At 43.7% G+C, this 27,188-nt stretch overlaps 1 protein-coding gene across 50 annotated transcripts; it reads left to right on the forward strand.

Annotated features, from left to right (window-relative positions):
* Positions 1-896: 896 nt before the first annotated feature.
* LOC118373055 (polypeptide N-acetylgalactosaminyltransferase 12) lies at positions 897-26,341 on the forward strand. 50 transcript variants are annotated; one of them, XM_052472678.1, is made up of 14 exons: positions 897-2,028; positions 2,623-2,792; positions 4,002-4,191; positions 4,506-4,691; positions 12,236-12,353; positions 12,866-13,042; positions 14,677-14,808; positions 15,601-15,856; positions 15,905-16,092; positions 16,187-16,233; positions 16,281-16,327; positions 16,564-16,704; positions 16,847-17,779; positions 24,218-26,341. In XM_052472678.1, the coding sequence occupies exons 1-8, from the start codon at positions 1,673-1,675 to the stop codon at positions 15,754-15,756; spliced, it is 1,485 nt and encodes a 494-aa protein (XP_052328638.1). In that variant the 5' UTR covers positions 897-1,672; the 3' UTR covers positions 15,757-15,856; positions 15,905-16,092; positions 16,187-16,233; positions 16,281-16,327; positions 16,564-16,704; positions 16,847-17,779; positions 24,218-26,341. The 50 variants fall into 50 exon arrangements, with proteins under 50 accessions (XP_052328638.1, XP_052328610.1, XP_052328648.1 ...); XM_052472650.1 differs by having other exon boundaries at positions 16,281-16,704; XM_052472688.1 differs by lacking the exon at positions 16,564-16,704.
* The last annotated feature ends 847 nt before the right edge of the window (positions 26,342-27,188 follow it).

A 27,188-nucleotide genomic window follows, 5' to 3' on the forward strand; every position in this document is an offset into this window, starting at 1 on the left:
ACATTCTGCAGGACATTACATGACCAGAGCCTCTGGTGTTTACTACTTATCCAAACAAATTACTCCATGGCTTTGTGTGAAATGGTAGAATAATCTTCAGGCTCAGTGAAGTGTAAGCCTAAATAGATTTTGCTGGCCAGAAATTATGTAAATGCTGTGCATGCATGTGCATTACTCTGGACAGCACCTTGAGATATTGCGTCATAACCACCGTGGAAATGAAGGCAAATAACTGGAGGTTGATATAGTACTATATTAGTTGGCTTCTTGACACTAATGCCACTTCATGCACTACTGTCTGAGGAGAGTGTTTATGGACCGTTGAATTTGCATTTAAAGTATCTCTCCTTTACATATTGTTTAATGTTTAATGGGTTAAGATAAATAATACATTTACCTGTTGGTCTACAAAATGAGTGTTAACTGTATATTTTTTATGAGAACTTCCTCATCCAGGCTAATATATGTTTTCCTCCAGAGATAGTAAGCCAGACAGGTCAGTGTACCATGGTACCTTTTTATCTTTGTTGTTTTGACAATAAGAGTATTCAATCAAACAGTATGGCACACAAATTACCTTCTCACTCTGAACAGTTACCTCAATTATTGATCATTTTCATTTGCTTCAAGATGTTTGCTTCAAACTAGATTATTTAAAAAATATATATAGGGCTAAGTGACATTTAACAGTGCTAAGAGAAATAATGTAAGAATATTTGTCCACAATGAAGATTACTTTGTAGCACCGTTAAATGTCAAATCATATATTTAATAACACAAGCTCTGTTCATACAAGAACACGGAATATCAGTGCATAAAATCTACAGTAAACTACAGTCACGTGACAATGTAATTTTTTTTTTACTACTTGTTGCCAACCCGGAAGCAGTCAATTTAATGCTTCATGCATTTGCATAATTATGAATAGGACATCGAAACGAAGCAGCTGTAACATTGTTAAACTGTAACTCATTTTTTTCCGTTTCAGTTTCCTGGAACGCAGAAGACATTGTTTGCACAGCGTCGTTTGTTGGTACAACAACTCGTGACACTGGAGAAAGATTAGTGACTGATAAACAAACTTCTGATAAACTTCTTAAATGTATCGACGTGTATGATTTTGTGCGGTTCGCTAACGGAAACCGTTAAAGTGTGAGTAGGTTGCAGGTAAAGAGCTACAATGTGACATAGTTCATGTAGGCTACATTGTGTCCGTGGCGCGAAGATAAGTAGGGTGCCGAACATGGATTAGGATTTAGTGCTACTGGGACAGAATGAAGCCCTGGACACTTTAATTTGACCTTGATTTTTTAACATTTTTTATCTGGGTGTTATTGATAATCCATCAAGATAGCTACTCTAATCGGGTAAATCCATTTTCAACATCACGTTTATGGAGAAGTATTATTTCAATAAACTTTGACCAAGGAAGCCAATCGCTGGATGACAGAAAAAGACCGTTGACATTTGACTTGGCTAGTTAAATTTGGTCAACCCTGTTAAACATTTTGAAATAAAAAATTGATTCAAGCAAAATAGGGGAACATTGCGCAAAGTTATTATCAGAAGCCAGTTCATGGTGAATTTGGTGGATCTGGTTTGGTAATGCACCATGATGCTGTTGTAGCCCACGGGGTATGAACGTATCTCGTGAAGGAGGAAGGGAGACACGATGGCACTTTCCCGGAGAAGGAATCGGTGGAAGTTGATAGTTTGCCTTTTTGGGGCGTCTATAGTGGGATATTTTATTTTAAACAGGCATAATAATCCCGGTGATATAGCTGGAACAAGTCGAAGAGAGGTTCCCACTGAGCAAGACATTGCAAATGAAATGCTTAAAAAGCCTGTTTATGACAAACCGCAGTTGGATTTAAATGCCTTGGGAGAAATGGGCAGAGCTGTCAAATTGAACCTCGTTGGAGAGGAGAAGAAAAAAGAAGAGGAAAGTATAAATAAACACCAGATTAATACCTATGTGAGTGATCTGGTATCTCTCCACCGCAGTCTACCCGAACGATGGAATCCTCTGTAAGTTGGCGTGAGTTTGAGTGGTGTTTATGATATTTTCCCAACATTTCCTTGTGATAAGAGTATTTTATAGAGCTTTTCTAAAATATGACTGACTGAATATGAAGTAGGTTAGCCCCTCGCCATCAACCCATTGTGGAAAACCTCGTTGAATATTTCTAAATGCCTAAATGACAGGCAAGGCAATGCTTGATTTTGCAAGATTGGATAAAGTTAGATCACTGACAAAGCTCGTTAAACTGTTTATTTTGAGTTTACTAAAGGGCCAGGAATTAGGTATTACATGACTCGGTTCCTGTTAAGCCATGTGCAAAGACTGAATAAAGTCCTGCATCTCAGTCAGACATCCAAGCACCAGGGTAACCAACAACATTGACCAAAAACAAACATATTTTCTTTCTTCCTAGATCAGATCTGCACTCCTACTCTTAGACATTTTTAGCCGTGGTGACAGATCTGTTTGTGCTATAATTACACTCCTTGTCATGCCAATGACAGTGAGTAAACAATGAGAAGCATGATGGAAAGGGGATGTCTGGGGTCAGGCTTGCTACAGATCTATAACAAGTGAACTCTTTCTCTTTACTTCTCCAGTTGTAAGGACCAGAAGTATGACTATAGGTCATTGCCATCCACGTCAGTGGTGATCGCCTTCTACAACGAGGCCTGGTCCACGCTGCTACGCACTGTCCATAGTGTCCTGGAGACCTCACCCGACAGACTGCTACGGGAGGTGGTGCTGGTGGACGACTATAGTGACAGAGGTACAATTATGTATATACAGTACCAGTCAAAAGTTTGGACACACCTACTCATTCAAGGGTTTTTCTTTATTTTTACTATTTTCTACATTGTAGAATAATAGTGAGGGTATCAAAACTATGAAGTAACACATATGGAATCATTTAGTAACCAAAAAAGGAGTTAAACAAATCAAAATATATTTATATTTGCGATTCTTCAAAGTATCCACCCTTTGCCTGTATGTGCTGATCTAGGACCAGGTGCCTCCTGTCAATGCAATTGGTATTAATTGTGATCTAAAAGGCTAAACTCTTACCCCGAGACCCTGTTTGTATGGGCCCAGATTTACACACATGCTTGGCTAGAGTGACATCACTATGTCTGCCAATGCCATTGTGAGCCAATATCTGATGAATATGACATTCAAGGGATATAATGTGAACTCATCATCATCAAAGTTTCTGCTCTGTACTGAAAGTGTTCTACCTTGAAGACTTGACTGCTGACATGCACAATTTTAGGGGTATTGTGTTAACAACGGACTAATGAACAAAATACTAAAATTAATGTTTTTAAGTGAACTTTAGTACATTTGAATACCAGTTGGTTATCATGCAGCCTACTGATAGGCCACAGTTTGTCACTTTCAGCACATGACGTAGTATTGGCCATGGGAGTCACTCCGAATATTTAATCAGATTTCTGACAAGTAGTTTACATTTTAGGCATTTAGCAGATGCTCTTATCCAGAGTGACTTGCATTCGTATTAAGATAGTTAGGTGGGACAACCACACATCAGTCATAGTAAGTACATTTTTCCTCAAAGTATCTATCAGCAAAGTTAGAGGTAGTAAGGGGAAAAAGAGTCGAGTGCCAGTGTTGGTTCACAATTATTATAATTTTGTGTGTGTTTTCTCTTTAGGATTAAAAGGGCGCCAATATTTACTGAACCTCAAAAGGGCATCACTTCCCCATTTGACATTGAGTGGTTCCTTCCATCGCCACTAGATGGTGCTAAATCAGTACATTTGGAAGAAAACATAGTGACGAAAAGCCTTTCTTTCTTGCTTGTCATTATCAATTCAACCACAAAGCGCAGGCACATCTGTTAGCAGCACCACACTGTTGTAACATTACACATACTGTACCTGCATGTTACACACATCCCAGTTGAGGAAATGTACACCCTTGTCATGATACGTAAACAGCCCTTTTGGTTCCCTGTCAGCTCATTTGAAGGAGCCCTTAGAAAACTACATCTCCAACTTGAAGAAGGTGCATCTGATCCGGGCCAGGAAGAGGGAGGGCCTGGTGCGGGCCAGGCTCTTGGGGGCATCCATCGCCACGGGCGATGTGCTGACCTTTCTCGACTGCCACTGTGAATGTCACAAGGGCTGGCTGGAGCCCCTGCTCGACAGGTGAGAAACCCCGTAGTTGGCCAGGTCCGGACTGTTCTTCAGTCTAGTCGTGGGACCTTAGTTTCCACATGTACAGTCGTGTCTCTCTCCATTCCTTCTACTTTGAGGTTGAATGTATCGTACTGCTGGCTAGATTTGGATATGTGTAGCGATGTGAATTATTTTCCTTATACCCACCCCGTTTCACACTAATCTCAAGCCTCCAAAGGCCTGTTCCATATGGTACCTGGTGAGGCCTTTCTCTCTGTCGTCACCCTGTTATACTGCAACCCCCTGCCCCATGCTTGCTTCTGCTCTCTTCTCCTCTGCCCCAGGATAAAGGAGGAGCCGTCCGCTGTGGTGTGTCCCGTCATTGATGTCATCGACTGGAACACCTTCCAGTATCTAGGCAACCCCGGGGAACCCCAGATCGGAGGGTTTGATTGGCGGTTGGTCTTCACCTGGCACTCGGTGCCAGAGTATGAGCAGAAACGCAGGCGCTCTGCCATTGATGTCATCAGGTCTGTGGTACCGTACATTAGAAACAGGCACTCTGCCATTGATGACATCAGGTCTGTGGTACCGTACATTAGAAACAGGCGCTCTGCCATTGAGGACATCAGGTCTGTGGTACCGTACATTAGAAACAGGCGCTCTGCCATTGATGTCATCAGGTCTGTGGTACCGTACATTAGAAACAGGCGCTCTGCCATTGATGACATCAGGTCTGTGGTACCGTACATTAGAAACAGGCGCTCTGCCATTGATGTCATCAGGTCTGTGGTACCGTACATTAGAAACAGGCGCTCTCCCATTGATGTCATCAGGTCTGTGGTACCGTACATTAGAAACAGGCGCTCTGCCATTGATGACATCAGGTCTGTGGTACCGTACATTAGAAACAGGCGCTCTGCCATTGATGACATCAGGTCTGTGGTACCGTACATTAGAAACAGGCACTCTGCCATTGATGTCATCAGGTCTGTGGTACCGTACATTAGAAACAGGCGCTCTGCCATTGATGTCATCAGGTCTGTGGTACCGTACATTAGAAACAGGCGCTCTGCCATTGATGACATCAGGTCTGTGGTACCGTACATTAGAAACAGGCGCTCTGCCATTGATGTCATCAGGTCTGTGGTACCGTACATTAGAAACAGGCGCTCTGCCATTGATGTCATCAGGTCTGTGGTACCGTACATTAGAAACAGGCACTCTGCCATTGATGACATCAGGTCTGTGGTACCGTACATTAGAAACAGGCGCTCTGCCATTGATGACATCAGGTCTGTGGTACCGTACATTAGAAACAGGCACTCTGCCATTGATGTCATCAGGTCTGTGGTACCGTACATTAGAAACAGGCGCTCTGCCATTGATGTCATCAGGTCTGTGGTACCGTACATTAGAAACAGGCGCTCTGCCATTGATGACATCAGGTCTGTGGTACCGTACATTAGAAACAGGCGCTCTGCCATTGATGACATCAGGTCTGTGGTACCGTACATTAGAAACAGGCGCTCTGCCATTGATGTCATCAGGTCTGTGGTACCGTACATTAGAAACAGGCGCTCTGCCATTGATGACATCAGGTCTGTGGTACCGTACATTAGAAACAGGCGCTCTGCCATTGATGACATCAGGTCTGTGGTACCGTACATTAGAAACAGGCGCTCTGCCATTGATGACATCAGGTCTGTGGTACCGTACATTAGAAACAGGCGCTCTGCCATTGATGACATCAGGTCTGTGGTACCGTACATTAGAAACAGGCGCTCTGCCATTGATGACATCAGGTCTGTGGTACCGTACATTAGAAACAGGCGCTCTGCCATTGATGTCATCAGGTCTGTGGTACCGTACATTAGAAACAGGCGCTCTGCCATTGATGTCATCAGGTCTGTGGTACCGTACATTAGAAACAGGCACTCTGCCATTGATGACATCAGGTCTGTGGTACCGTACATTAGAAACAGGCACTCTGCCATTGATGACATCAGGTCTGTGGTACCGTACATTAGAAACAGGCACTCTGCCATTGATGTCATCAGGTCTGTGGTACCGTACATTAGAAACAGGCACTCTGCCATTGATGTCATCAGGTCTGTGGTACCGTACATTAGAAACAGGCGCTCTGCCATTGATGTCATCAGGTCTGTGGTACCGTACATTAGAAACAGGCGCTCTGCCATTGATGTCATCAGGTCTGTGGTACCGTACATTAGAAACAGGCGCTCTGCCATTGATGACATCAGGTCTGTGGTACCGTACATTAGAAACAGGCACTCTGCCATTGATGACATCAGGTCTGTGGTACCGTACATTAGAAACAGGCACTCTGCCATTGATGTCATCAGGTCTGTGGTACCGTACATTAGAAACAGGCACTCTGCCATTGATGTCATCAGGTCTGTGGTACCGTACATTAGAAACAGGCACTCTGCCATTGATGACATCAGGTCTGTGGTACCGTACATTAGAAACAGGCGCTCTGCCATTGATGACATCAGGTCTGTGGTACCGTACATTAGAAACAGGCGCTCTGCCATTGATGACATCAGGTCTGTGGTACCGTACATTAGAAACAGGCGCTCTGCCATTGATGTCATCAGGTCTGTGGTACCGTACATTAGAAACAGGCGCTCTGCCATTGATGTCATCAGGTCTGTGGTACCGTACATTAGAAACAGGCGCTCTGCCATTGATGACATCAGGTCTGTGGTACCGTACATTAGAAACAGGCGCTCTGCCATTGATGTCATCAGGTCTGTGGTACCGTACATTAGAAACAGGCACTCTGCCATTGATGTCATCAGGTCTGTGGTACCGTACATTAGAAACAGGCACTCTGCCATTGATGTCATCAGGTCTGTGGTACCGTACATTAGAAACAGGCACTCTGCCATTGATGACATCAGGTCTGTGGTACCGTACATTAGAAACAGGCGCTCTGCCATTGATGACATCAGGTCTGTGGTACCGTACATTAGAAACAGGCACTCTGCCATTGATGACATCAGGTCTGTGGTACCGTACATTAGAAACAGGCGCTCTGCCATTGATGTCATCAGGTCTGTGGTACCGTACATTAGAAACAGGCACTCTGCCATTGATGACATCAGGTCTGTGGTACCGTACATTAGAAACAGGCGCTCTGCCATTGATGACATCAGGTCTGTGGTACCGTACATTAGAAACAGGCGCTCTGCCATTGATGTCATCAGGTCTGTGGTACCGTACATTAGAAACAGGCGCTCTGCCATTGATGACATCAGGTCTGTGGTACCGTACATTAGAAACAGGCGCTCTGCCATTGATGTCATCAGGTCTGTGGTACCGTACATTAGAAACAGGCGCTCTGCCATTGATGTCATCAGGTCTGTGGTACCGTACATTAGAAACAGGCGCTCTGCCATTGATGTCATCAGGTCTGTGGTACCGTACATTAGAAACAGGCGCTCTGCCATTGATGACATCAGGTCTGTGGTACCGTACATTAGAAACAGGCACTCTGCCATTGATGACATCAGGTCTGTGGTACCGTACATTAGAAACAGGCGCTCTGCCATTGATGTCATCAGGTCTGTGGTACCGTACATTAGAAACAGGCGCTCTGCCATTGATGACATCAGGTCTGTGGTACCGTACATTAGAAACAGGCGCTCTGCCATTGATGTCATCAGGTCTGTGGTACCGTACATTAGAAACAGGCGCTCTGCCATTGATGACATCAGGTCTGTGGTACCGTACATTAGAAACAGGCACTCTGCCATTGATGTCATCAGGTCTGTGGTACCGTACATTAGAAACAGGCGCTCTGCCATTGATGTCATCAGGTCTGTGGTACCGTACATTAGAAACAGGCGCTCTGCCATTGATGACATCAGGTCTGTGGTACCGTACATTAGAAACAGGCGCTCTGCCATTGATGACATCAGGTCTGTGGTACCGTACATTAGAAACAGGCGCTCTGCCATTGATGACATCAGGTCTGTGGTACCGTACATTAGAAACAGGCACTCTGCCATTGATGACATCAGGTCTGTGGTACCGTACATTAGAAACAGGCACTCTGCCATTGATGACATCAGGTCTGTGGTACCGTACATTAGAAACAGGCGCTCTGCCATTGATGTCATCAGGTCTGTGGTACCGTACATTAGAAACAGGCACTCTGCCATTGATGACATCAGGTCTGTGGTACCGTACATTAGAAACAGGCACTCTGCCATTGATGTCATCAGGTCTGTGGTACCGTACATTAGAAACAGGCGCTCTGCCATTGATGACATCAGGTCTGTGGTACCGTACATTAGAAACAGGCACTCTGCCATTGATGACATCAGGTCTGTGGTACCGTACATTAGAAACAGGCACTCTGCCATTGATGACATCAGGTCTGTGGTACCGTACATTAGAAACAGGCGCTCTGCCATTGATGACATCAGGTCTGTGGTACCGTACATTAGAAACAGGCGCTCTGCCATTGATGACATCAGGTCTGTGGTACCGTACATTAGAAACAGGCACTCTGCCATTGATGTCATCAGGTCTGTGGTACTGTACATTAGAAACAGGCACTCTGCCATTGATGACATCAGGTCTGTGGTACCGTACATTAGAAACAGGCGCTCTGCCATTGATGACATCAGGTCTGTGGTACCGTACATTAGAAACAGGCGCTCTGCCATTGATGACATCAGGTCTGTGGTACCGTACATTAGAAACAGGCGCTCTGCCATTGATGTCATCAGGTCTGTGGTACCGTACATTAGAAACAGGCGCTCTGCCATTGATGTCATCAGGTCTGTGGTACCGTACATTAGAAACAGGCGCTCTGCCATTGATGACATCAGGTCTGTGGTACCGTACATTAGAAACAGGCGCTCTGCCATTGATGACATCAGGTCTGTGGTACCGTACATTAGAAACAGGCACTCTGCCATTGATGACATCAGGTCTGTGGTACCGTACATTAGAAACAGGCACTCTGCCATTGATGACATCAGGTCTGTGGTACCGTACATTAGAAACAGGCACTCTGCCATTGATGACATCAGGTCTGTGGTACCGTACATTAGAAACAGGCGCTCTGCCATTGATGACATCAGGTCTGTGGTACCGTACATTAGAAACAGGCGCTCTGCCATTGATGACATCAGGTCTGTGGTACCGTACATTAGAAACAGGCGCTCTGCCATTGATGTCATCAGGTCTGTGGTACCGTACATTAGAAACAGGCGCTCTGCCATTGATGACATCAGGTCTGTGGTACCGTACATTAGAAACAGGCGCTCTGCCATTGATGTCATCAGGTCTGTGGTACCGTACATTAGAAACAGGCGCTCTGCTATTGATGACATCAGGTCTGTGGTACCGTACATTAGAAACAGGCGCTCTGCTATTGATGACATCAGGTCTGTGGTACCGTACATTAGAAACAGGCGCTCTGCCATTGATGACATCAGGTCTGTGGTACCGTACATTAGAAACAGGCGCTCTGCCATTGATGTCATCAGGTCTGTGGTACCGTACATTAGAAACAGGCGCTCTGCCATTGATGACATCAGGTCTGTGGTACCGTACATTAGAAACAGGCGCTCTGCCATTGATGACATCAGGTCTGTGGTACCGTACATTAGAAACAGGCGCTCTGCCATTGATGTCATCAGGTCTGTGGTACCGTACATTAGAAACAGGCACTCTGCCATTGATGACATCAGGTCTGTGGTACCGTACATTAGAAACAGGCGCTCTGCCATTGATGACATCAGGTCTGTGGTACCGTACATTAGAAACAGGCGCTCTGCCATTGATGACATCAGGTCTGTGGTACCGTACATTAGAAACAGGCACTCTGCCATTGATGTCATCAGGTCTGTGGTACTGTACATTAGAAACAGGCACTCTGCCATTGATGTCATCAGGTCTGTGGTACCGTACATTAGAAACAGGCGCTCTGCCATTGATGACATCAGGTCTGTGGTACCGTACATTAGAAACAGGCACTCTGCCATTGATGACATCAGGTCTGTGGTACCGTACATTAGAAACAGGCGCTCTGCTATTGATGACATCAGGTCTGTGGTACCGTACATTAGAAACAGGCGCTCTGCTATTGATGACATCAGGTCTGTGGTACCGTACATTAGAAACAGGCACTCTGCCATTGATGTCATCAGGTCTGTGGTACCGTACATTAGAAACAGGCACTCTGCCATTGATGTCATCAGGTCTGTGGTACCGTACATTAGAAACAGGCACTCTGCCATTGATGACATCAGGTCTGTGGTACCGTACATTAGAAACAGGCGCTCTGCCATTGATGACATCAGGTCTGTGGTACCGTACATTAGAAACAGGCACTCTGCCATTGATGACATCAGGTCTGTGGTACCGTACATTAGAAACAGGCGCTCTGCCATTGATGTCATCAGGTCTGTGGTACCGTACATTAGAAACAGGCGCTCTGCCATTGATGTCATCAGGTCTGTGGTACCGTACATTAGAAACAGGCACTCTGCCATTGATGTCATCAGGTCTGTGGTACCGTACATTAGAAACAGGCACTCTGCCATTGATGACATCAGGTCTGTGGTACCGTACATTAGAAACAGGCGCTCTGCCATTGATGACATCAGGTCTGTGGTACCGTACATTAGAAACAGGCGCTCTGCCATTGATGTCATCAGGTCTGTGGTACCGTACATTAGAAACAGGCACTCTGCCATTGATGACATCAGGTCTGTGGTACCGTACATTAGAAACAGGCGCTCTGCCATTGATGTCATCAGGTCTGTGGTACCGTACATTAGAAACAGGCGCTCTGCCATTGATGTCATCAGGTCTGTGGTACCGTACATTAGAAACAGGCACTCTGCCATTGATGTCATCAGGTCTGTGGTACCGTACATTAGAAACAGGCACTCTGCCATTGATGACATCAGGTCTGTGGTACCGTACATTAGAAACAGGCACTCTGCCATTGATGACATCAGGTCTGTGGTACCGTACATTAGAAACAGGCGCTCTGCCATTGATGTCATCAGGTCTGTGGTACCGTACATTAGAAACAGGCACTCTGCCATTGATGACATCAGGTCTGTGGTACCGTACATTAGAAACAGGCACTCTGCCATTGATGACATCAGGTCTGTGGTACCGTACATTAGAAACAGGCGCTCTGCCATTGATGTCATCAGGTCTGTGGTACCGTACATTAGAAACAGGCACTCTGCCATTGATGACATCAGGTCTGTGGTACCGTACATTAGAAACAGGCACTCTGCCATTGATGTCATCAGGTCTGTGGTACCGTACATTAGAAACAGGCACTCTGCCATTGATGACATCAGGTCTGTGGTACCGTACATTAGAAACAGGCACTCTGCCATTGATGACATCAGGTCTGTGGTACCGTACATTAGAAACAGGCGCTCTGCCATTGATGACATCAGGTCTGTGGTACCGTACATTAGAAACAGGCGCTCTGCCATTGATGACATGTCTGTGGACACATTAGAAACAGGCGCTCTGCCATTGATGACATCAGGTCTGTGGTACCGTACATTAGAAACAGGCGCTCTGCCATTGATGTCATCAGGTCTGTGGTACCGTACATTAGAAACAGGCGCTCTGCCATTGATGTCATCAGGTCTGTGGTACCGTACATTAGAAACAGGCACTCTGCCATTGATGTCATCAGGTCTGTGGTACCGTACATTAGAAACAGGCGCTCTGCCATTGATGACATCAGGTCTGTGGTACCGTACATTAGAAACAGGCGCTCTGCCATTGATGTCATCAGGTCTGTGGTACCGTACATTAGAAACAGGCACTCTGCCATTGATAACATCAGGTCTGTGGTACCGTAACAACTTCTGTGTATCGGAAAGGAAAATAGTCTAATCCTCAGTTAACTATCAAGATGTACATTTAACAATTTGATATGCATGTTATGTAGAGATCAACAATTGTTATACATACCATAGGCTATATAATTGATCATAATAATGGAACAAGTTCTGAAGATCTACTCTGTAAGCTGTGTGTGTTTTGGTCTCAGGTCTCCTACGATGGCTGGAGGGCTGTTTGCTGTCAGTAAGAACTATTTCCATTACCTGGGAACGTATGACACAGGCATGGAGGTGTGGGGAGGAGAGAACCTAGAGTTCTCATTCAGGGTGAGTGTGGGTGAGAGAGAGTGATACGTTTGGGCTTGCTGTACTCTGTGCACTTTATCCATGCCTTTTTTCCTGACGTTTCTGGGATAAGTTAAAAACCCACTGGAATCCAGTAACCGATAGTCACCATACTGTTGTGAAATATGTGGGGATTCACACAAGGCTGCAATCTTTACGCTTTCATTATATAACTAGGTCACCACTATGCAATTTTGGATAAACAAAAATGGCCTTTCTGTTCCCTAATCAAAATTACATTAAAGAACTTTGAACCAAAAGTTACCTCTGTCAATTAAGGTTCCGCAGTCAATAAAGTTGCAACGTTTGAAGAAGTTAAACTAGCACAGAGGTCATGTTTTCCTTCAGTTAATTCCTGTGGAAAAGAACCAAACCGCCATACAACAACAGAACTTCCTTCCCTTTTAGAAAGACACACAAAGCTGTCCATTGTGCTGCCTGATTGAATCATGGTGTGTACCTAATCATGTCCTCGTGTTGCTGCTGTTATTTAGATCTGGCAGTGTGGGGGCAGCCTGGAGATCCACCCCTGCTCCCACGTGGGCCACGTCTTCCCCAAGAAGGCCCCCTATTCGCGGAGCAAGGCCCTGGCCAACAGCGTGCGTGCTGCTGAGGTCTGGATGGATGACTACAAGGAGTTGTACTACCACCGTAACCCCCACGCTCGCCTGGTAGGCCAGCCCTGAACAGGGACTAGCAAAATGTGTGGCTGCAGAGTTTGAAAGTGCATGGTGCTGTGATTGTGGGTCAGGACCAGTAGTGTATGGTGCCATCTTACACTGAAAGAAGGGAAAAGCCCCTCCTATTATATATATATTTTACCTCTGAGACACACACACACACACACACACACACACACACACACACACACACACACACACACACACACACACACACACACACACACACACACACACACACACACACACACACACACACACACACACACACACACACACACACTTCTCCCCGCCCCCTGCTCTGTAAATGCTTCCCTGATTGAGTGACACTTGGGATGCATGAGGACGAGACACACAAGGTGACACTCCGTCCGGTGTGAGATTACCATTGAGAGGCACAGCTCCACGCAGCAACTGTGGGCATCACCCACCTACCCTTCAGTTAGTCAGAGATGCTCCGTTCTGCGCCAACCCAGGTGCTAGGCTGCTAGCAGGCCTGGGTTCAAATACTAGTTGAAATGATTTCAAATACTTAAACTGGGCTTGATTTAGCTTGCCTTTCGCAATGGAACCAATTGAATAGTTAGAAAATTATCTGGCTCTTCCCCCCCGTCTCAGTTGGGTCAGTAACCAGAAATCTCTTTGTCTTTCTCTTCAGTTTCCAAACCTCTCAGGATATATTCAATTTAGAGCTGTGAGCTCTCTGCCTGGCATTCAGGTGAAGGGGAATGTGTCAGTCTGACCTTTTCAGTAGAACACTATGATATACAATCGCTCTCAAGAATCCAGTGATTCAAGTTGATAAAGCTCCTGTCAAGCAATGGGATGTTTTCTAATGGTTGGACTAATGTTCCTCAGGGGCTTGTTTCCTGTTCAACTTTTAATTCACATCAGTTGACACCTGCATTTTACTACTTTCTAACAGTAAGGGTTGCAAAATTCCAGTAACTTTCCCCAGGTTTTCTAGAAATCCCGGTTGGAGTGTTTCCGGATTTCCTGCTAATTCCTTCCTGATTCCAGGAATCTTCTAACACGGGATGTCTGGAAAACCTGGGATGGTTAGGAAAGTTTTTGTAAGCCTAATCATTTCTGTAAAACTGCCCCCTACTGGCCCTTACTGCCCCCACCCTCCTGTCTCCCCTGATTGTCTGATTATCTTTCTCTGGGGTCTAAATAAATTGATGGGCAATTGTTTATGAAGTATTTGACAAATCAAATTTGATTTCTGAAAAACCTTGGGAATTTTGCAACCCTAGACTGTGGCTTGGAGTGTATTTGTGCTAACAGTGACCAGGATGCAGTGGTGGTCTGCTAGTGGGAAGTGTTTGTGTGTGTGTGTGGGAGGAGTGTTTACGTTTGGGTTGAGATTGTGTACAACAAAAGAGGAATGTGATGCTAAAGTCTGTTTTTGAGTGTCAGTGTATGTGGTGGTTTTGTGATTTGTGTGTTTATGGGAACTTTTTTGAAAAACCATAGATGGTGATGTTTGTCAGTTCACAGAATAATACCCAGAGACTCAAACAGACAGGAAGTCAGTTGAACATTTACTTCTGAGCTCATGACTGCATGGCCTCAAAATAAATCTAATTGTATCATTTTAAAGTCTCTTGTTTTGTTGTTGTTAGGAAGCCTTTGGGGACGTGACAGACAGGAGGAGGCTCAGGACCCAGCTGGGATGTAAGGACTTCAAGTGGTACCTGGAGAACATCTATCCTGATATCCACGTCCCTGAGGACAACCCTGGGATGTTTGGAATGGTGAGGAGAATGCTGCCATTTTGACTCCAACGTTGTATTAGTTAGGCACCAAACCGAAAGGAAACGGACTGAAACTACCTGAGCCTGTCCAATAAGAAACGCGTGTTGTTGTTTCCAACCCAGCCAACCTCACATTTACACACTGTAACTCAAGTGAAGGTCACCCAGTAAAATACTACTTGTCTGAAGGTATTTGGTTTTAAATATACTTAAGTATCAAAAGTAAATTGCTCAAATAAACTTAATTATTAATTTTTAAAAGTAAAAGTATAAATCATTTTAACTTCCTCATATTAAGCAAACCAGACATCCCTATGCTATTTAGTTTTTTTGTTAATGGATAGCCAGGGGCACACTCCAACACTCAGACATAACTTACGAACTAAGCGTTTGTGTTAGTGAGTCCACCAGATCAGAGGCAGTAGATGACCAGGGATGTTCTCTTGATAAGTGCGTGAATTGGAACATTTTCCTGTCAAAATGTAACAAGTACTTTTGGGTGTCAGGAAAAAATGTATGGAGTAAAAAGTACATTATTTTCTTTAGGAATGTAGTGAAGTAAAAGTTGGCAAAAATATAAATAGTAAAGTACAGATACCATTAAACCTGACATAAGTAATACTTTAAAGTATTTTTACTTAAGCTAAATGTACCACATTAATGAATCTGTGTTTATTAAAGGGATAGTGCACTCAAGTGGGTTATCATAGACAACTTGACTGAACTTTCCCTTGACTCCCAACACTCATAGCTGTACTTTAACAGCAGCATCTGCATGTTTTTTCCCTTTAGCTGAAGAACAGAGGCATGTCCAGCTACTGCTTTGACTACAACCCTCCTGACGACCATAACCTGGTGGGCCACCGGATCATCCTCTACCCCTGTCATGGCATGGGACAAAACCAGGTAGCTATGGCTCCATCTTTACTCTCCATGTCCTTCATTTAAAACCAGGTAGCTATGGCTCCATAATACTCTCCATGTCCTTCATTTAAAACCAGGTAGCTATGGCTCCATAATACTCTCCATGTCCTTCATTTAAAACCAGGTAGCTATAGCTCCACCTTTACTCTCCATGTCCTTCATTTAAAACCAGGTAGCTATGGCTCCATAATACTCTCCATGTCCTTCATTTAAAACCAGGTAGCTATGGCTCCATAATACTCTCCATGTCCTTCATTTAAAACCAGGTAGCTATGGCTCCATAATACTCTCCATGTCCTTCATTTAAAACCAGGTAGCTATGGCTCCATAATACTCTCCATGTCCTTCATTTAAAACCAGGTAGCTATAGCTCCATAATACTCTCCATGTCCTTCATTTAAAACCAGGTAGCTATAGCTCCATAATACTCTCCATGTCCTTCATTTAAAACCAGGTAGCTATGGCTCCATAATACTCTCCATGTCCTTCATTTAAAACCAGGTAGCTATGTCTCCATAATACTCTCCATGTCCTTCATTTAAAACCAGGTAGCTATGGCTCCATAATACTCTCCATGTCCTTCATTTAAAACCAGGTAGCTATGGCTCCATAATACTCTCCATGTCCTTCATTTAAAACCAGGTAGCTATAGCTCCATAATACTCTCCATGTCCTTCATTTAAAACCAGGTAGCTATAGCTCCATAATACTCTCCATGTCCTTCATTTAAAACCAGGTAGCTATAGCTCCATAATACTCTCCATGTCCTTCATTTAAAACCAGGTAGCTATGGCTCCATCTTTACTCTCCATGTCCTTCATTTAAAACCAGGTAGCTATGGCTCCATAATACTCTCCATGTCCTTCATTTAAAACCAGGTAGCTATGGCTCCATAATACTCTCCATGTCCTTCATTTAAAACCAGGTAGCTATGGCTCCATAATACTCTCCATGTCCTTCATTTAAAACCAGGTAGCTATAGCTCCATAATACTCTCCATGTCCTTCATTTAAAACCAGGTAGCTATAGCTCCATAATACTCTCCATGTCCTTCATTTAAAACCAGGTAGCTATGGCTCCATCTTTACTCTCCATGTCCTTCATTTAAAACCAGGTAGCTATGGCTCCATAATACTCTCCATGTCCTTCATTTAAAACCAGGTAGCTATGGCTCCATAATACTCTCCATGTCCTTCATTTAAAACCAGGTAGCTATGGCTCCATAATACTCTCCATGTCCTTCATTTAAAACCAGGTAGCTATGGCTCCATCTTTACTCTCCATGTCCTTCATTTAGTAGTGTTTCAGACACTGGGGTGCTAGCCTATATTGTTTTCAGGACTGCAGTGATTGTTGTCTAGTGTTGTTAGCTTAGATTTTTGTTTAGCATTTTTTTTCATTTAACTTTTTTTTTTAACTAGGCAAGTCAGTTAAGAACAAATTACGCCTCAGCTGTCATGGTGGATCTTTGTAGAATTGAACCTTGATTTATACAAAGTCGGGTGTTCTCTACTCTGACCATTAGTCCACAGATAAAGGAGAAACCAAGTTAGTTTTCTTTGATTTAATCTCTCCTCGTTCATCTTTTAATCACCCACGTGGGTTAGTATGCTCGTGAAAACCAATGAGTAAATGGGAGAGGCGAAACTTGAATATAATGGTAATTTGATGTTTAACTGGGCCTGGCAGACAGCATGTGGTAATGGAAATGGTATTTGACTCAGGGCTTCATATTATAATGCACAATGACAAGTACAAAATGATTTATGTTTATTTGGACCAAAATTATAGTGAAGAAAACAGGTACCATTGTGTGTGAGGTTAGCTGTATGGAACACAACAAAAACTCCATGAACCACGCACACACTCTTCGTCTCTCCTGTTGCAGTTCTTTGAGTACTCCAATGAGAGTAGGGAGATCCGCTATAACACCAGGGAGCCAGCAGGGTGTGCTGTGGGGGACGCCGTCTCCAACTACCTGACTGTGCACCTGTGCAGGAAACCCCGGCAGACTGTCCCACAGGACCAGAAGTTTGTCCTCAGAGAGGTGAGCTGGATGGGGACTGTGTTCATCCCACGTCATGGCAGCAAACAGGGAGCAGAGGAAAGGGTCAGTGGTGCATGGTTGGCAGAGATATAGGTGGACAGGAATTTTGTAATGGAATAAATGTTTTTTAAATTTATTGAACCTTTATTTTAACTAGGCAAGTCAGTTAAGAACTAATTCTTATTTACAATAACGGCTTACCAGGGAACAGTGGGTTAACTGCCTTGTTCAGGGGCAGAACGACAGATTTTTACCCTGTCAGCTCGAGGATTCGAACTAGCAACCTTTCGGTTACTGGCCCAAAACTAGGCTACCTGCCGTGTATCAAACACATGGATATCATACGTTTTGATACCGTTCCATTCAACCATTACAAAGACCCCGCCCCCTTAGATCCCTGTCCACCAGCCTCCTCTGAAAAAGGTAGAGAGGGGAGTAGAAAACCCAGATGAACACATGGACATACAGCGCCTTCAGAAAGTATTCACACCCCTGTACTTTTTCCACATTTTGTTGTGTTATAGCCTGAATTTAAAATGGATTAAATGTAGATTTTTTTGTGTGTCCCTAATGTACACAAAATATCACAATGTCAAAGTGGAATTATATGTTTACAAATGAAAATGAAAAGCTGAAATGTCTTGAGTCTAAGTATTCAACCAGTTTTGTTATGGCAAGCATAAATTATGTTCAGGAGTAAAAATGTACTTACGTCACATAAGTTGCATGGACTCGCTCTGTGTGCAGTAACTTTGTTTAACATGATTTTTAAATTAGTACCCCATCTCTGTTCCCCACACATACAATGATCTGTAAGGTCACTCAGTGAATGTGTGAATTTGAAGCACAGATTCAGCCACAAAGGCAATGAAGGGTTTTCCAATGGTTCGCAAAGAACGGCTACTATTGGTAGATGGGTCAAAACAACACACTTAAGTGCTCATTTGAGCATAGTGCAGTTATTAATTACACTTTGGATGGTGTATCAATACACCCAGTCACTACAGAGATACAGGCGTCCTTCCTAACTCAGTTGCTGGAGAGGAAGGAAAATTCTCAGGGATTTCATTATGAGCCCAATGGTGATCTGACTTTAGGGGTGGTAGGTAGCCTAGTGGTTAGAGCGTTTGGCCAGTAACCGAAAGAGTATTTTGAGTAGATTGTTGACAAAAATTGACAACACATTCCGTTTTTATCCCACTTTGTAACACAACAAAATGTGGGGAAAGTCAAGGGGTACTGAAGGCAGTATATACAGTAGAGTACAGTACGGGTGTAGCTAAATGTTGGTTGTCACTAAGCACTCTTGTGTTCTCTGTTCTGTTGACTTTCTTGTTGGAGCAGCCACAATGCATTCAGAGCATGTTCAAGGGGAAGCTTTGACAAATACTGACATTAAGCCCTCTCCCCTCTCAGCTCTCATTTCTTTCTCTCTCTCAGCGCTACCTCGCTCTATCAAATCAATTCAATTCAAAGGGCTTTATTGGCATGAGAAACACATGTTACATTGCCAAAGCAAGTGAAATAGATAATAAACAAAACTGAAAAACAATCAAAAATGAACAGTTAACATTCCAAACACAAACAGTCCTGGGATTGTTTGTGAACAGAGCCCTATGACCAGCTTGCTTTGGGGACTCTCCTCAAGGTTAATCTCTCTGTACGTGATGGCTTTATCTGTCTCTCTCCCTCTCAGCTCTCCCATTTTCATACTCTCTCAGCTCCCATTCTCACATTCTTTCAGCAGTACCTCTTGTCAGCACTCTCGCTCTTTCTTTCTCTTTCTCAAGTCCTTAGTTTCCACAGACTCCAACTCCCCTCAGATACAGACTCATCCCAGTATCACTATAGTAGATGTTAATAGTCCTAGTCTCTCTCTGGAGTAGGGGTCACATGATCAAATAATGTCTTTTGGATGGCTTGATGTATCTCAGGTGATAATTGCTTTTATGGCGTTTTGTCCACAATGGATCATAAAGCATTGAGGTAGCCTATTGACTGGGTGCACAGTCCATGCTTGTTGTGGTAGTTTAGTACAGGTATGTGTTCAGTGTATCCAGCAGGGGCGCAACTTTCACTGGGGATGCGTAAAAGTCCCCCCACATTTACATTTTTGTCCTCCCCATTTTTATCATTGGAGTGTGATATAAAACAAGGCAACGGTTTGCTTTAGGACCATGTTGACGCCTCTGAGCGGTCGGGTAGGCTGTTTGGAGTGGTTAATCGGATTTAAAATGTCCCTCCCACTTCTGAAATCAAAGTTGCTCCCCTGGTTTCCAAACAGTTTCTGACTCTTTTCACACTGCACTGCCCTCCTCTCTAATGCCTGTATGTCGTCTCTTGTTCCTGGATGTAGTCTACACACCAGTGGTTCACAACTTCTCCAGGGTTGTAGCCAGTCCTACTGCTGTTAAAATCATAGTTTTTATTGATTGGCTAATGAGTCCACAGACTTGGTTGTTTAGGTAGATATTAGTTGGTTAAAGGGAAAGATTTTATTTATTTAAAAAAATATATATTTCACCTTTATTTAACCAGGTAGGCAAGTTGAGAACAAGTTCTCATTTACAATTGCGACCTGGCCAAGATAAAGCAAAGCAGTTCGACAGATACAACGACACAGAGTTGGAGTAAAACAAACATACAGTCAATAATACAGTATAAACAAGTCTATATACAATGTGAGCAAATTAGGTGAGAAGGGAGGTAAAGGCAAAAAAGGCCATGGTGGCAAAGGAAATACAATATAGCAAGTAAAACACTGGAATGGTAGTTTTGCAATGGAAGAATGTGCAAAGTAGAAATAAAAATAATGGGGTGCAAAGGAGCAAAATAAATAAATTAATTAAATACAGTTGGGAAAGAGGTAGTTGTTTGGGCTAAATTATAGGTGGGCTATGTACAGGTGCAGTAATCTGTAAGATGCTCTGACAGTTGGTGCTTAAAGCTAGTGAGGGAGATAAGTGTTTCCAGTTTCAGAGATTTTTGTATTTCGTTCCAGTCATTGGCAGCAGAGAACTGGAAGGAGAGGCGGCCAAAGAAAGAATTGGTTTTGGGGGTGACTAGAGAGATATACCTGCTGGAGCGTGTGCTACAGGTGGGAGATGCTATGGTGACCAGCGAGCTGAGATAAGGGGGGACTTTACCTAGCAGGGTCTTGTAGATGACATGGAGCCAGTGGGTTTGGCGACGAGTATGAAGCGAGGGCCAGCCAACGAGAGCGTACAGGTCGCAATGGTGGATAGAATATGGGGCTTTGGTGACAAAACTGATTGCACTGTGATAGACTGCATCCAATTTGTTGAGTAGGGTATTGGAGGCTATTTTGTAAATGACATCGCCAAAGTCGAGGATTGGTAGGATGGACAGTTTTACAAGGGTATGTTTGGCAGCATGAGTTAAGGTGCTTTGTTGCGAAATAGGAAACCAATTCTAGATTTAACTTTGGATTGGAGATGTTTGATATGGGTCTGGAAGGAGAGTTTACAGTCTAACCAGACACCTAAGTATTTGTAGTTGTCCACGTATTCTAAGTCAGAGCCGTCCAGAGTAGTGATGTTGGACAGGCGAGTAGGTGCAGGTAGCGATGGGTTGAAGAGCATGCATTTAGTTTTACTTGTATTTAAGAGCAATTGGAGGCCACGGAAGGAGAGTTGTATGGCATTGAAGCTTGCCTGGAGGGTTGTTAACACAGTGTCCAAAGAAGGGCTGGAAGTGTACAGAATGGTGTTGTCTGCGTAGAGGTGGATCAGGGACTCACCAGCAGCAAGAGCGACCTCATTGATGTATACAGAGAAGAGAGTCGGTCCAAGAATTGAACCCTGTGGCACCCCCATAGAGACTGCCAGAGGTCCGGACAGCAGACCCTCCGATTTGACACACTGAACTCAGAGAAGTAGTTGGTGAACCAGGCGAGGCAATCATTTGAGAAACCAAGGCTGTAGAGTCTGCCGATGAGGATGTGGTGGTTGACAGAGTCGAAAGCCTTGGCCAGATCAATGAATACGGCTGCACAGTAATGTTTCTTATCGATGGTGGTTAAGATATCGTTTAGGACCTTGAGCGTGGCTGAGGTGCACCCATGACCAGCTCTGAAACCAGATTGCATAGCAGAGAAGGTATGGTGAGATTCGAAATGGTCGGTAATCTGTTTGTTGACTTGGCTTTCGAAGACCTTAGAAAGGCATGGTAGGATAGATATAGGTCTGTAGCAGTTTGGGTCAAGAGTGTCTCCCCCCCTTTGAAGAGGGGGATGACCGCAGCTGCTTTCCAATCTTTGGGAATCTCAGACGACACGAGAGGTTGAACAGGCTAGTAATAGGGGTGGCAACAATTTCGGCAGATAATTTTAGAAAGAAAGGGTCCAGCCGGCTGATTTGTAGGGGTCCAGATTTTTCAGCTCTTTCAGAACATCAGCTGAATGGATTTGGGAGAAGGAGAAATGGGGAAGGCTTGGGCGAGTTGCTGTTGGGGGGTGCAGTGCTGTTGACCGGGGTAGGAGTAGCCAAGTGGAAAGCATGGCCAGCCGTAGAAAAATGCTTATTGAAATTCTCAATTATGGTGGATTTATCAGTGGTGACTGTGTTTCCTATCTTCAGTGCAGTGGGTAGCTGGGAGGAGGTGTTCTTATTCTCCATGGACTTTACAGTGTCCCAGAACTTTTTTGAGTTAGTGTTGCAGGAAGCAAATTTCTGCTTGAAAAAGCTAGCCTTGGCTTTTCTAACTGCCTGTGTATAACGGTTTCTAGCTTCCCTGAACAGCTGCATATCACGGGGGCTGTTCAATGCTAATGCAGAACGCCATAGGATGTTTTTGTGTTGGTTAAGGGCAGTCAGGTCTGGGGAGAACCAAGGGCTATATTTGTTCCTGGTTCTAAATTTCTTGAATGGGGCATGTTTATTTAAGATGGTTAGGAAGGCATTTAAAAAAAAATATCCAGGCATCCTCTACTGACGGGATGAGATCAATATCGGTTGACCGCTGACCCATTACGTATGCAGGCAATGAGGCAGTGATCGCTGAGATCTTGGTTGAAGACAGCAGAGGTGTATTTAGAGGGGAAGTTGGTTAGGATGATATCTATGAGGGTGCCCATGTTTAAGGCTTTGGGGGGGTACCTGGTAGGTTCATTGATAATTTGAGTGAGATTGAGGGCATCACGTTTAGATTGTAGGATGGCTGGGGTGTTAAAGCATGTTCCAGTTTAGGTCGCCTAGCAGCACGAGCTCTGAAGATAGATGGGGGGCAATCAGTTCACATATGATGTCCAGAGCACAGCTGGGGGCAGAGGGTGGTCTATAGCAGGCGGCAACGGTGAGAGACTTGTTTTTAGAGAGGTGGATTTTTAAAAGTAGAAGTTCAAATTGTTTGGGTACAGACCTGGATAGTAGGACAGAACTCTGCAGGCTATATTTGCAGTAGATTGCAACACCGCCCCCTTTGGCAGTTCTATCTTGCCTGAAAATGTTGTAATTTGGAATTAAAATTTCAGAATTTTTGGTGGTCTTCCTAAGCCAGGATTCAGACACAGCTAGAACATCCGGGTTGGCAGTGTGCTAAAGCAGTGAATAGAACAAACTTAGGGAGGAGGCTTCTAATGTTAACATGCATGAAACCAAGGCTATTACGGTTACAGAAGTCATCAAAATAGAGCACCCGGGGAATAGGAGTGGAGCTAGGCACTGCAGGGCCTGGATTCACCTCTACATCGCCAGAGGAACATAGGAGGAGTAGAATAAGGGTGCTGCTAAAAGCAATAAGAATTGGTCGTCTAGAACGTCTGGAACAGAGAGTAAAAGGAGGTTTCAGGGGGCGATAAAATAGCATCAAGGTATAATGTACAGACAAAGGTATGGTAGGATGTGAATACAGTGGAGGTAAACCTAGGCATTGAGTGATGAAGAGAGAGATATTGTCTCTAGAAACATCATTGAAACCAGGAGATGTCATTGCATGTGTGGGTGGTGGAACTAATAAATTGGATAAGGTATAGTGAGCAGGACTAGAGGCTCTACAGTGAAATAAGCCAATAAACACTAACCAGAACAGCAATGGACAAGACATATTGACATTAAGGAGAGGCATCCTTAGTCGAGTGATCAGAAGAGTCCAGTGAATGGAGTGGTTGGTTTGGGGGTCACAGCGATTTAGACAGCTAGCCAGGACATCGGTAGCAAGCTAGCATAGGATGGAGGTCTGTTGTTAGCCACCTCTTGCGTTCCGTCATTAGATTAGTGGAGTTCCGTGTGGTAGAGGGGATTAGTCCAGCATTAAGACCAGCATTAGTTAATAGGGACCAGCATTAGTTAATAGGCCTTAAGGACAGTGCTTCTCTACTCTATACTAGTGGTCCATTTGGCCTGGCTTGTAAAATAGATTATATTTCAATAACCTGTGTTAAATAAAAGTAACATGTTTTTAATAACTCCTTTCTACTAGGACGAAACCTTCTTCCATGTGATGACGCAGAAGTGTGTCCAGGCCGTGGACAAGACTGACAACGGCACCCCTGCCCCCGCCCTGCGGCCTTGCTCAGACCACGCTAACCAGAAGTGGTTTTTTGAGGAGAGGGGGGCATAGTGGAGTGGGCCAGCCGAAATCCCTATCCCTGGGGTAGAGGGTGACAGCTGGAGGGCCCCAAAGACCAATACTCAGGTCCAGCGTCCTTATGCCGTGGAGATGACTTGGGTCGTATTCACAAGATAGAAAACAGAAGAAAATGGTCCAAAACAGGGAGGTTCTATCTGAAGTAGTCCAATAGGCATCATCATTTGTTTTCTGTTGCACACTGTTTTTAAATGTTGTGCTCTAATAAATATGACCCTGGTCAGGCGAACTGTTCTCACCTCCTGTATCTATGCACAACCGTGTGCTTGCTGGACAACGTTGACGTTTTCACACACTTGATATTAACTCATACCACATCTACTTCTCAAATCTTTTTTTGTCGATATTTGTTGTGAAAACCTGAGAGACGAAGGATGTTGGAATGGACAGATATTTAACACATTTTTATGTGTGGGATTTAATTACCTGTCTGTTCATCTGACTGAAAGCCACTCCTACTTTTTATTCTCACTTTCGTTCTTACCTCTCTCTTTCTCGAACACAGGAGCATTTAGCAGCTGGTAGTGAATGTTTTTGGCATTGCAGTGATCATGACAGACTCTTGTGTACTTGCGCATTACATTATAGCTGGAAATCTCAGACTCAACCTCTAGATGGAGCCAAAGCTTCCATCTTGTGTGCTGATCTTTTTCACTCCATCCAGCATGTTATCAGCTCAGTGATGTGAGTGGTTAATTGTTCAGGTATTTTTGGAGCAAGTATTTTGTTTTCTACATGTATTTTTTTATTTTAAATACGTGCGTACTACTTCAACCAGTCCCTCCAGGATGTTTTTTTTTTTTTGGTGATATTTGCCGACCCAAACATCGTGCATGGCAGGCAGTATGCAACAATTTTGTTCAAATTGTCGCGAAAGTGCGCTGACGAGGGAAACATTTGTTGCCGTGTAGCTTGATTAAACCATATTATGCTGTGATTGGTTAATTTGCGCGCCCTCTTTTTGTAATGCCGTGATGGATCTGTTTTATGCGGTAATATTGCAGTGATTTGACTTTTATGCAGCAATTAGTGTGGTTATTGGTTTGCAAGCCCTCTCAAAATATGTGGTGAAATTGATTGCACACAAAACAATTTGCGATGACAGAATCGTGGAGGGGCTTTTTAATTTTCGATTTGCTCCGCTCATAGGCTTAAGACAACACACAGTACGTCTTTAGCCACACAATTACTGGTAGTAATTGAGGAGAAATTCCACTCCGGTCTTTAGTTGTGTTCATGAATCACAATTATGAATTTGGTTATCTCACGGTAAGCAATTTAAACATTTCTGAAAGAAGGAATACTTGTGGTTTTTCAGTGTTTTTTGGTGTAACATACATCTTGTCAATGCAATTGACTCCTAGCGAGATTGTTATTTTCCTAATAGAGTGAAGCTACGAAGACTTAACGTAGCTATATTCTGTGTGTTAATTATATTACAATCCTTGTTTATTTTAAATTATATATTTACTCAAATGTTTATTTACTTACTTATTGATCATCGTTGATGTCAGCGTGGATTTAATTCAGCACTAAATGAGCCACTTGACTTTATGTATTGCAACTGCAACAACAAAATGGAGAAAACAATTGTTGACAATAAACGTCACTTAAGGCCATAATTTCGGCCATTTTACCCAGAAGTGCCTTACCTGATGTAAAAAGAGATATGGAAAGATACGCATGGAATTATAAAACAAATCTGCATTTTTGTTAGAGTAAGGACAAATCTCAAATGATACCTACCTTATCCCTCCCTATATACTATAGTGCAGGGGTACTCGACTACTATTTGAGAAGGTCCGGTCACACATTTCCTCTGTGGCAATGGTCCGGATGGATATTGTAATTTGTCGTAGTAACAATCCCCAATGTTGTGACCTCCGAGCTGTTCAAACTGTTTACACCCCTCTTTTTGCCAGATATAAAAAATAAAGTTGTCGTTTTTTAAACTAAGTTCCTGCAATTCTACACATTTTTACATGTCTTGTGTGTTTATATGATGCCTAAGTGGCTCATCGAAATCAGTCGGGATTCCCTTGGGATGGTGGCCCCTGGGCCTGTAATCTGGCCATGATCACTACAAGATGTAGGTAGCTGGTTAACTTTCCTATCTAGTTGACATTAGCTTGTGGTAATTAACTGGACATTTTTCGGACAGGTTATAAATAGCTCTCTAAGGTCTGTCAGTGGAGGAAGGAAAACTGTCGATACACAACCAAATGTCAAGATGTTACCTTGTGCATTCTACTATTATAACTCTCAACAGTAGTAAGTTTAATTTCCCAAAAAAGAAATGCTATTTATTTAGTCAGGACCTGTATTGACTCCGTTCTGGGTCCGGATCTCGTCAGGACCTGCGGTCCGTATTGACCTGTTCTGGGTCCAGATCTAGAACCACCAGTTGAGTATGGCTGCTAGGTGTCATTTTAGATATAGCTTAAGTGTACTTTAAGATTGATATCTTATGCAAGGAGATTGTGGGTGAATGGAGTGCTGCATTGATCCCTGTTCGCTTAGCCTAGTGGTATGGCTGTTGCGTTTAGGGGGACGTTGGACACACACTCACATGCATATATATACACACGGACACACACTCACACACACACACACACACACACACACACACAGGAGTTTACGTGCTTGAGGACTGAGGATCTCTACATCACTTCAATTGAAATTGTGATATGATATTTGATTTATACCTTTTCATATCCATGGCCACAAAACATAACATGTTTTCTAAGTGCATTGAAAACAGTTCTTTAAACAAGACCCGGTGAATCACAATATGTAAACCTAT

The sequence above is a fragment of the Oncorhynchus keta genome, chromosome 20 (genome assembly GCF_023373465.1).
Source record: "Oncorhynchus keta strain PuntledgeMale-10-30-2019 chromosome 20, Oket_V2, whole genome shotgun sequence".
Taxonomy (NCBI): Eukaryota; Metazoa; Chordata; class Actinopteri; order Salmoniformes; family Salmonidae; genus Oncorhynchus; species Oncorhynchus keta.

Excerpts from the sequence above, each read along its gene's own strand:
- LOC118373055 (XM_052472650.1), top strand. The coding sequence starts at position 1,673 with ATGGCACTTTCCCGGAGAAGGAATCGGTGGAAGTTGATAGTTTGCCTT. Across the intron at positions 2,793-4,001 it reads GGACGACTATAGTGACAGAG|CTCATTTGAAGGAGCCCTTA; the intron begins GTACAATTATGT and ends GTTCCCTGTCAG. Across the intron at positions 13,043-14,676 it reads GTAACCCCCACGCTCGCCTG|GAAGCCTTTGGGGACGTGAC; the intron begins GTAGGCCAGCCC and ends TGTTGTTGTTAG.